Source organism: Salvia hispanica, chromosome 5 (assembly GCF_029641045.1).
Source record: "Salvia hispanica isolate PSC_SH4W2 chromosome 5, Shi_PSC_v1, whole genome shotgun sequence".
NCBI lineage: Eukaryota > Viridiplantae > Streptophyta > Magnoliopsida > Lamiales > Lamiaceae > Salvia > Salvia hispanica.
This window is the reverse complement of record NC_142696.1, coordinates 12,378,124-12,388,968: the sequence shown is the minus strand read 5'-3', so window position 1 is coordinate 12,388,968 and position 10,845 is coordinate 12,378,124. Positions and strand designations below refer to the sequence as shown.

The 10,845-nt window shown below is 33.3% G+C and overlaps 1 protein-coding gene across 1 annotated transcript; it reads left to right on the top strand.

The window, feature by feature from the left end:
* The first annotated feature begins 5,116 nt into the window (after positions 1-5,116).
* On the top strand, positions 5,117-8,407 carry LOC148926295 (uncharacterized). The gene is made up of 2 exons (XM_089059069.1): positions 5,117-5,290; positions 7,850-8,407. The coding sequence occupies exons 1-2, from the start codon at positions 5,117-5,119 to the stop codon at positions 8,405-8,407; spliced, it is 732 nt and encodes a 243-aa protein (XP_088915195.1).
* Positions 8,408-10,845: the final 2,438 nt, after the last annotated feature.

Below are 10,845 nucleotides of genomic sequence, written 5' to 3'. Positions count from 1 at the left end.
TTTTTCAAATGATGCCCTTGTCACATTTCCAGTTATAGCATCATACCTTAAATGATACCATGAAAATGGTAGTAACAATTTTTTGTAAACACCATGTCAGTTTTTGAAATAGTAAAATTGGATGCGTGAACTCGTAGCAGGCATTCATCTTTATTTGGGCAAATTAATTGTGGAAAATAAGCATAAATAAGTAATTAGTTATGAAATAAGGCAATAAGCAGTATTAATTAGGACAATAGTAAATCGTAGTCCATTTATCCCGCCAATAAATTTAAATAACCCTTTACCTATTTAGGAAATAATTTAAATATATACCGCAACATTTTCTCTTTCTTAGAGTATTACTTTTTTCTATTTTAAAATACTCAACAATTTTTTGATTATCTTACTTTATTCATCTTTCATAGTTTAAACCATCAAACATGTTATCTCGTGAGACCTAGAAATGTGTTATCTTCTCTAGAATGGGGGAATACTTTTCATCTACCGCATTATCATTCTCCTCAATTTCTACATCGTACCAAAGTAATCTTATAAATCTCTATATACTATAAGCACTTGTAAAACAAATCATTAATTTTTTATGTTAATACATTTAAGTTTTTGATTGATGCGTACCTTTAACATAGGCAGGGGCGAAAATTTTCATTTAGAAGTCATCTGAGATGGCTCGAACCTCCTTTGACCTCAGATAATAATCTTTCTACTGCTTGGTCAACTCACACGCAAGATACATTTTATGATCTTTCCTTTTGTAATCAAAGAGTTTTTCATGCATAGTGAGAATATTATACTAGTTAATTTTCATTGCATTTAGAGGTGAGATGAAACTAAGGAGAACATAAGGTAATCAACTTCATTTGAAAAGGACAGGAAGAAGTCAATCAATGAACATTACATGAGATGGTGCTTTTTCATTTTTCAGTTTCTACTCATACTTACTTTTGACTAGTTTTAATATTATTCAAAGTGCATATCCCCAAACTTATTGCTATCAATAAAATTGAAGCGAAACTAAATTAAACAGAAAGGTTCTCTATTAATATTGAAATGACAAAACTTTGGAAGTTCAGGAGTAACGCGAGTCTCGCAGCACACTAGATGATTGGAATCCCCAGAATTATTAGATGAATGAGAGAACATCTTTTGCATTTCTTTGTCAAAGAACAATTTGTTAATATGATACTCCCTCCATTCCCAAACTATACAATCCTTTTCCATTTTGGTCTGTATCACAAAATTAGTTTAGTTTCATTATTGGCATGTCTTTCACTTTTACGAAGTGAGCCTCATTCTATATTAATAATACTTCGATCACTTTTTTCCTCATATCTCTCATATTTTATCAATGTCTCGATAAATCTATATCATCCTCAAAGTTTTAAGTTTTACTTTTAGAGGATAGATGGTGTATTTATTACTTTTGTGACAAATCATATTTTTAAGACAAATTCAATATTTATTTTTGAGGATGAGAAATGAGTATTTGCCGAGTTACGTTAGTGTGCTAACTATCTACTTGCTAACTAATCAACACATTATATTAAAAACGTCAACACAGTAACATATGAGTATGTCAACACAAATTTATCTTGACATTTTGCTTCTAACACATAATTGTATTGACATATTCATGTAAGTATTATTAGTATTTGATCACATTCCTTTGCCTATATGTCCGAATATTTCAATTATACAACAATATAAACGATCAGATTGCACTTCAATCTCATCCATCTCTGTGAAACATCTGAACAAAGAAAGAAAGGGAAATCAAAGTCTCAAGTTCGCACTAAATGAAGCTGGGCCATATATGAAAATGAAAAGTATAATATAATTTTTTGGTAAAATAAATTGCAACTTAATATTCAAAAGATGAGTTATAGCACAAACCATTAGTAAAGGTAATGATGTTGACAATGTCTTCCATATTCTTCATTTCTCCTCTCTTCCTTACAAAGATTATATGTCAATATTCTTTTAAATCTCTTCACTATAAATAAAGTATTAGATTAGTAGCACTTAGTATGATATAAAGTGTACGATTTACCACATCAACTAGTGACTAGATTATTTTATAGTGTCACATGTGATATGCAGTTCAAAATTTTCATTTTATTTTATTAAAAAAAAATTATTTGGGAGTGGAGAGTCATCTAATGGGGTATTTCTTTTTTGCTTCTAGAGCAAAATTTAGGTTCCATATTTGTACTGTGTTTTTTTTAAAATCCGACTTTGGGAGAGACGCATTACGGTCATGCGTCTCCTTTTAATGAAACGCACGAGCGTCATGCGTTTTAGGAAATATACAACATAATAACAATTAGAGACAATTTTTTTCTATAAACCCTAATTTAGTAAATTTGACAAGTTTGGCATTAGAAACCCTAATGTTATGCAATAAACAACGAATAAGTGAGAAATGTTGAAAGATTGAATAAAACTTACCGAAAGATAAGAGGAAATGGCCGAAAATCGGCGAGAATCGCCGGAAATCGACCAAAAAATCGCTTTCTCTCTTCCTCTGTTGTGCAGAATGAAGCTACTGCCTCTGCCGCGTCTGTTTAATTCGACAAAGAGACGCATGACGCTTATGCGTCTTACCCTAAGACGCATGACGCTTATGCGTCTTCTAAGTAAAAAAAAAAATTAAAAAAATTCAAAGACGCATGATCTCTATGCGTCTTACCCTAAAACGCATGACGCTCGTGCGTTTCATTAAAAGGAGACGCATGACCGTAATGCGTCTCTCCCAAAGTCGGATTTAAAAAAAAACGCAGTACAAATATGGAACCTAAGTTTTGCTCTAGAAGCAAAAAAGAAATACCCCGTCATCTAATTGAGCTGAAACATAGTTTGCTCGTCTTCGAAAGATAAGAGAGGAGAAACTCTCTAGTAGTGACAGAGATACTGTTGGGGTTTGTATACTAAAAGATGCTTCGAGCGTACATGCCTTTGTATAGTCAGCTTGTGCATGTATACGAGAAACGCCACGTCCACTTGTTTACCTAATTATGAGAATAAATAATATAATATAATGGTTTATTGTTGAAATATGATAAACAAGTCTAAGGCTTTTTACTAAGAAGGTCAAGTAGGGAAATTCGATGAATCTCCTCATGAGTTTTCCAGTAGGGGACTTGGCCAGATCTAGTAAGAAGAAAAACGTATTCACAACCTAGATAGGCTTTGGCTACCTATTGGAACGGTTGCGGTGTTTGTGATAATTCTCTCTTACCTAAGATGAGATTAGTAACATCGGTGTGGTAAAGCACTGAAAGGATCTAATCCGAAATGTATTCTTTATTGCTATCTACTGAAAGAATATATTTCAGAAAGTTTAGTATTTTCTAGTCTATGATATTAATATCAATATTGTTTATTCAATCAAACGCCACTTTGACTTATCAATATGTGAGAGTTTGTACGTAACTCAAGTTCATGATATCTTGGGTGGTAGTAATTGAATAACATGAAGGTATTGGAATATTATTTCATAGAATTCGCGTGCCCAGTGTGGTATGATTAAATCCCTAAGGGGTGATCCCCAAGAGGTGTTTGAAAGAGGAATTTATTATTCAGAAAATTGCGCAGTTGGAATTTATTCCACGAATAATAAATAAAGTTTCAAACTAGAGAATTAATTTAATTCTAGTCACATAGCAGACAAAAGAATTAAATTGATGGATCAAGATAATCTTAAACACGGGAAATATTATAAAATAAAATGGACCCAAGTTATTTGTAATTTGGTGATTTAAGTGGGAGTGCAATATTATTCTTTAGTGGAATAAAATAATATTCCATTGATAATATATTAAATCATGGGTCATTTGATTTAATTAGTAATTTATCTAATGGGTGAGCCCAACACTTAAGTCATTCCATGGATCCCCTTACTAGCCCAATAAGGTCCACTATAAATAATGAATGAAAAGGAAACCCTAACACACAATCCAAGACAACACAAAACCCTAACCCTAGTGCCTAGAAATCGGCGCCTCCTTCCTCTTCCTCTTGGTCTCGACTTTTGAGCCATAGTTGTGGGAGAATTAGGGTTTTGATTATTGTTCTTGATCTATCCTAATTCATAGGATTAGATCTAGACAATTTGGTGTTTGTATTGGGTTTCCCTAGATCCATTCAAAGTTATTTAATTGGTTTTCTAAGATCCGCCCACACGGATGGAGAATAAAGGACGAGGTAATAGTACGGAAGATTCGTGGTCGATAAACCAAGGATCTCCGGGATGCGCAGCTAGCAACGTCAATCCAATGATGGATTATGAGGCAACAATCGAATCTACATCAAATTGCATGATTATGTGTTTATTTGATGTTATATCTATAGATCTATGTAAATTGCATGAAATTGGAGTCGAATGCATAATCACTTAAATAGATCCGATCAAGGACCTGTTTGGTTTCCGTGTCTTCCGCTGCGGTAGTCCCAACAACTGGTATTAGAGCCTTTTTTTAGGCTCTGATTATGTATTTGATTAATTGAATTTTTCGAAAATTATAGTGTTAAAACTTGGGATTTTCGAAAATAATGCAATATGTGTTGGATCTATGTTTTTCTTGATTTTATTTTTGGATCTATGATATGATGTTCTAGATCGATGAAAGAATATTATGAATCTTGAATTTTATTCAAGTTTTTCACTAAAATATTCTAGATCTATGATAAACATCATTAGATCTATATATTCTAAGTAATATGTACTAGATTATATGTTTGTTGATTACATATATGTATGTGTTTAAGTGAATATATGTTTTTGAATCAAGAAATAAAGTGGTCCATGATTGAATACTTGGATCGATGAAAGAATATTATGAATCTTGGATTTTATTCATGTTTTTCACGAGAATATTCTAGATCTAAGCAAGTATTCATTAGATCTATAGTTTTATGTTTTTAATATGCAAGAATAATTTAAATTGCTAAAATGCTAGATGTTTAAATATGCATATTTGATATGAACATAAAAGATTGTTACATATTAAGAAACGATTAATTAAGATTTAAGATCGCGGTCAAGCGAAGCGACCGCGATGAATCAAGTTAATTAAATTGAAAAACGAATAAATGAATGCAAGGGTTTAAACCCTAGATGTGTTCAAGAACCGGGCTGCCTTCATCGGGGATCGCCGATCCAGATCTGGTGAGAAAAGGCGGCGGTGGCTACGGCTGGTCGGAGGAGTCAGCGACGGCGGTGGGCAGCAGCTCCGGCAGCCGCTGCATCGTCTTCGGACAGCAGCGCCGGGCAGCGGCTGCACAGCCGTGTGTCGGCAGCGGCGATTAGCTCCAGAAACGCAGCAGCAGCGGCGGCGTCGTCTTCGGGCGACGGCGGGCAGCAGCAGCGGCGTCGTCGTCTTCGGGCGGCGGCGGGAGGCAGTCAGCGGGCGGCGGAAACGCTGCAGTGACAGCAGCCCTTGCTCCGGGCAGTGGCGACGCTCACAGCAGCAAAAGCAGCTGCGTCGTCGGCGAACAGCAGCTCCGAAGGACAGTGGCGGCCCTGACTACGGTTAGGGCAGCAGCCGCGGTGTTCTAGACAACGGAGCAGCAGAGACGGCGGCGGTCAGCAGGCGGCGGCTGCTCCAGTGGGAGCGGCAGAGGCAGCGCCGCTGCAGTGGGAGCAGCGGCGGTGGTCGCGGGAGGCGGCGGAGGTCGGGCGCGGCAGCAGCGGCTGCCGCGAGGCCCGTGGCGGCCCAAACCCTAATTTGGGTTTAGGGTTGCGTCGTTGCGTCGTCTCGCTCTTCGTTTTTCATGTTTTCGTTTCTTAACACGCAAACTATTTATAATTGTGGTTTAAAATCCTAAACCTAGAATAATTAAAATTTCTTGTGGAAATTAGAATGATTTTGCAATTAAGTCAAGATTCTAATTTAAAGAGAATAATTGCTTTCTTTAAAAATTTTCCAATTGGAATAATTAGGTCAAATAAATTGATTTAATTTGTTAATTAGTTGATTTTGATGGATTCTTTCCATCTAGATAATATCATGATAATTAACATAAGAAAGTTCAATATTTGTTTGATCTAGTTTTTGGCTTTTCCTTAAAAGGATGGAATTTTAAAGAATATTCTCTTAATATGCTTTCATGTTTTAATTTTAAGGTTTAATTGAAATTGTCTATATTTTAATTCGTGTGTTATGGAATTATTTCCTAGATATATACCTAAGGAAAAGACATGAGTTTTTCAATTGTTTTAAACCTTTAAAATTTTTGAAAATTACATGTTTAATAATTGGATGGATTTTAATTGGAATCATATTCCTAGTTTGAATTTTGTCTTTAATATGATGTAGGTGAATTTTATTTCATCTAGATAACAGCGGTTTAATTAAAGAAGTGAAAAATTCATTTGGCATTAACATGCTACTTAAATCCTAAATTATTAAAGTGTTAAATGATTAATTTTTAATTGGAATTCAATTCCTAGTTTAATTTGAATTTTATCTTTAATTTTGATGAAGGTGAATTTGTTTCATCTAGATAACATCAAATGAGACTTAAAGGTATGAAAAATTAATAGAGCATTAATTTTGCTGTTAAAATCCTTAATTATTTATTTAAGTTGAATTTTGTCTTTAATTTTGATGAAGGTGAATTTTATTTCATCTAGAAAATATCAGTTTGAATTAAAGATGTAATAAGATTCTTCTTGTCATGTGATTTTATTTGAAAGCTATGAGAATTTTAATTCTCGAATTTAATTGGTGTGTTTTTAAATGGATTTAGTCTTAATTGGATAAATGTGGATTTATATATCCAAGTGGGCATTTTAAATTGAGACTTAGCTAATCTTTTATGATATACACCTGGACATTAATTTTAGGATAAGGATGGATTAATTCTATCTAAGTAAATCCTAATAGTATTAAAAGGTGATTCTAATAATCAAGATACGTTATTTTAACTAATAATGTATGATTGTTTAAGATTGGACTTAATGTCTAGATAATCTTGTTTATGTGAAGATGGAATTTTAATTCTATCTATTTATTTTAGATGCTTAATTAAATGATCAAGTTTCGTCATTATGTTTATGTGAACCTTTTGTAAATGTGTTTATATGTTTTATTGATGAATGATGGATATTTAATTTGAGTTATGATTTTATTTGTTAAAATCTAGTTTAACTCGTGCATCGCCTATGTAATTATTGCCTTGCATGCATAGCTAGTACATGTTTAATTATTCTTTGAATGTGGATATCTGCCTTATCTGCTTAAGTAATAATTAAACTATTAAAACCACCAACAAGAAAATATGAAGCGATAATTACAACACGTTTGTATATGGCCTCCATAAAATTGGTCTTAGTGCGAAGTAGTGACCGGCCTGTCTTTACGGGAGGAACATTACCAGTTCGTAAGTTTGGACTTCTCTAGATAAAGGTTATTAAAATCGTAAAATTAGTTTTTCAGTAATATCGCGACTGGTCTTTACCGGAGCAATATTGCTGCGAAATTATAAGGATTGTATTTTAATAATGCTTAGAGGGAGCTATAGGAGGAGGTGCTTTAGGAGGAGGTGCTTGTCCGGTTCGACCTTTCTTTAGAGGAGTTCACGCACAAGTAAAGAATCCTTAGTGCTTAATTTTATGGTTATACGCTTTAGCATTGTTAGTCAACCATGCCATTCTTATGGTCTCTGGACTATCTGTCGACATTATGGCTAGTAAAAATAATGAATTTCTTGCATGAATAAGACTCGGCTTCCTAGTAGAAGAACGTTTGTGCTTGATTTTTGTGGATGTAAAATTGATGAATTGTTTTGTGGTTATTTGCAATTCTTTGAAATTTTTCATGTTTATATTATTGGTATTTATTCTCAGCTTGAACGAAAGATGATTGATACTTGGGATATTTACTATGCCATACTTAGTTCGAGGAAGCATGACTCTGAATTGTTTAAGGAATGGAAAAGTAAGCTTGATGTTGATCGTTTGATCAATGACTTGAGGTTGATTCTCAGCAAGAATCGTCCGCCCACATACCATCTACAAGGAGAGGACAAGGAGTTTCGTGATCAGTGGCATACCGCGGAATGTCATCTCAAGGGCTTCCTTTTAGCCGGTGTTGGCAATGCCCTTGAGAGGTTTGACAAACCCAAGAGGCCGTTGGTCAACAAGCCCAAGTGGTTTGAAGAAAAGTCCTCTAAGGTAAGAGCTGGTCGCGCTGTGGAGCATTTAAGGAGAGAGGTATTGGAAGAGGGCCATGATGTGGGCAAATACGTCCTAGTCATGCATGGCTATTTCCACGAACTTCTATTATCGGGGGGGAAAGTTGACCCAGAAACCCAGAAGATAATGATCCTTGATGGGCTTCCAGATAGCTTTAATGAAGTCAGAGATGAAATTTTGTTTAGCGACAAAACGTTTTCAATTCTGTAACTTTATAACAAACTTGTGAATGCTCAAACTGAGATGAGAAAAAGGGGTGGACTTTTGAGATGATCATGTTCAAGTCAGAAGAGTTTATTTTTGCTTTATTTACATTGTTGAATTTTAAGAGTTTTTGATATTGTTTGGTTTTGATATCATATGGATTATTGATATGGAATTTTATTCCTAGTTTATCAATTGTGTTTTTGGATTATCGATGTCATTTTATAATGCTTGCATTATTAGATAAATGAAATTTTGATTATCCAATTATTTATGACATCAAATATAACATGGTTAATATCAAAATGTTTACTTGTGATTAAATTTGTTGATTCAATTATTATGAAGGTTTCTTCTAGAAATATTGATTATTAAGTTTCTTTAATCCTTAAGTCTTTTGAACCATTATTTTGTTGAAAAGTCAATAGAACATTAATGTTCGACATGGATTCAATACAAAATAAAATGATCTTATGATCGTGTTTGTTCAAATAAAGGTGTAAGAAAAATAATCACAATAATTGATTACAAGACAAGTAAATTAAATTCAACTAGAAACAAGATAAGTATTTATTATAAATACTAGAAATTCTTGTATAGTAAATATAGTGTGCACATTAAATTTATTTTAATGTTCCAAGTCTAGAGTTGACTATTTGATTAGTTATTGTTTTATTTATTTTGTTGTGAAAGTGATAATTAAAATAGTGGGAGCTTTTCTTAATGAATGATTAAATTCTAAGTGTTTAATAAGAGCTTCATAGCTCGTTTTATTAAACTAAGATGAATTTAACTCCAAGCACTATTTAAATTGTTTTAATAGCCTTAAAGAATATTGAGACTAGTATTTTTCTACTTTTAAAAGTGGGAGCTAAATTTTGTCTCATAGAATATTCATAAATGGAATTAAGGTAATGTTTGATAGAGTTAAAAAGGGTTCACACCCTAGAATGAAAGAAGTGATGAATTGCACACTTTCTAAGACTCTAATAACATTAAAAGACATTTCCAAGTTAGCTATTAAAATTAGAATTGCTTTTGGATTTCCAAAGAAAGTATTTCTAAAGATCACAACAAATGGTTAAATAAATGAACTCTTGGAATTTATGACTATAAAACAAAGAATGCAATCATTCGGTTTTATTTTGTCATAAGGACTAATTTCCAATTAGTCATTGTGATGAGGTAATTATGTTCATACATAAATTTACATCACAAATTATATAGCAAGGATAATACCAAGTTAGGTTGGTATTATATAATTAAAGTTTTGGGAATCATATTCGACATGATTAAAAACTTTATATTTGCTATAAGTATTCTACTTTAATTAGTAGAAATTCAGAAGGATCAAAATAGTGGATTTTGATAGAGGAATATGTATAAGTGCACTTGAGAAAGGCACATAAAATTATTCCACTAGATCAAAGGGCCTAGAAATATTTTGATCAAATTATCGTGCTCCTTAGCAAGAATTAAGGTTATAAATTACAAGTATATTTTCGTTTTACGCACTCTAGAAAACTATGTTGGTAGATTCTTTTAAAGAATTATAGTTTTGAGTACATAGTGGCCAAAGCCTGCTTTGAGTATAAGTGGGAGAAAATGTGTATGAATATGTAACACAAGGCCAATAAAGCGGTTGGTATACATGAAAGCATTCTTTGAGTATAAGTGGGAGATTGTTGGGGTTTGTATACTAAAAGATGCTTCGAGCGTACATGCCTTTGTACAATCAGCTTGTGCATGTATACGAGAAACGCCACGTCCACTTGTTTACCTAATTATGAGAATAAATAATATAATATAATGGTTTATTGTTGAAATATGATAAACAAGTCTAAGGCTTTTTACTAAGAAGGTAAAGTAGGGAAATTCGATGAATCTCCTCATGAGTTTTCCAGTAGGGGACTTGGCCAGATCTAGTAAGAAGAAAAACATATTCACAACCTAGATAGACTTTGGCTACCTATTGGAACGGTTGCGGTGTTTGTGATAATTCTCTCTTACCTAAGATGAGATTAGTAACACCGGTGTGGTAAAGCACTGAAAGGATCTAATCCGAAATGTATTCTTTATTGCTATCTACTGAAAGAATATATTTCAGAAAATTTAGTATTTTCTAGTCTATGATAGTAATATCAATATTGTTTATTCAATCAAACGCCACTTTGACTTATCAATATGTGAGAGTTTGTACGTAACTCAAGTTCATGATATCTTGGGTGGTAGTAATTGAATAACATGAAGGTATTGGAATATTATTTCATAGAATTCGCGTGCCCAGTGTGGTATGATTAAATCCCTAAGGGGTGATCCCCAAGAGGTGTTTGAAAGAGGAATTTATTATTCAGAAAACTGCGCAGTTGGAATTTATTCCACGAATAATAAATAAAGTTTCAAACTAGAAAAACTCTTTGGAGAATTAATTTAATTCTAGTCAC

Bases quoted from the DNA above. Each gene is read 5' to 3' on its own strand.
- LOC148926295 (XM_089059069.1), top strand. From the start codon at position 5,117: ATGTGTTCAAGAACCGGGCTGCCTTCATCGGGGATCGCCGATCCAGAT. The intron at 5,291-7,849 runs GTCGGCAGCGGC...ATTTATTCTCAG, and splicing joins CAGCGGCTGCACAGCCGTGT to CTTGAACGAAAGATGATTGA.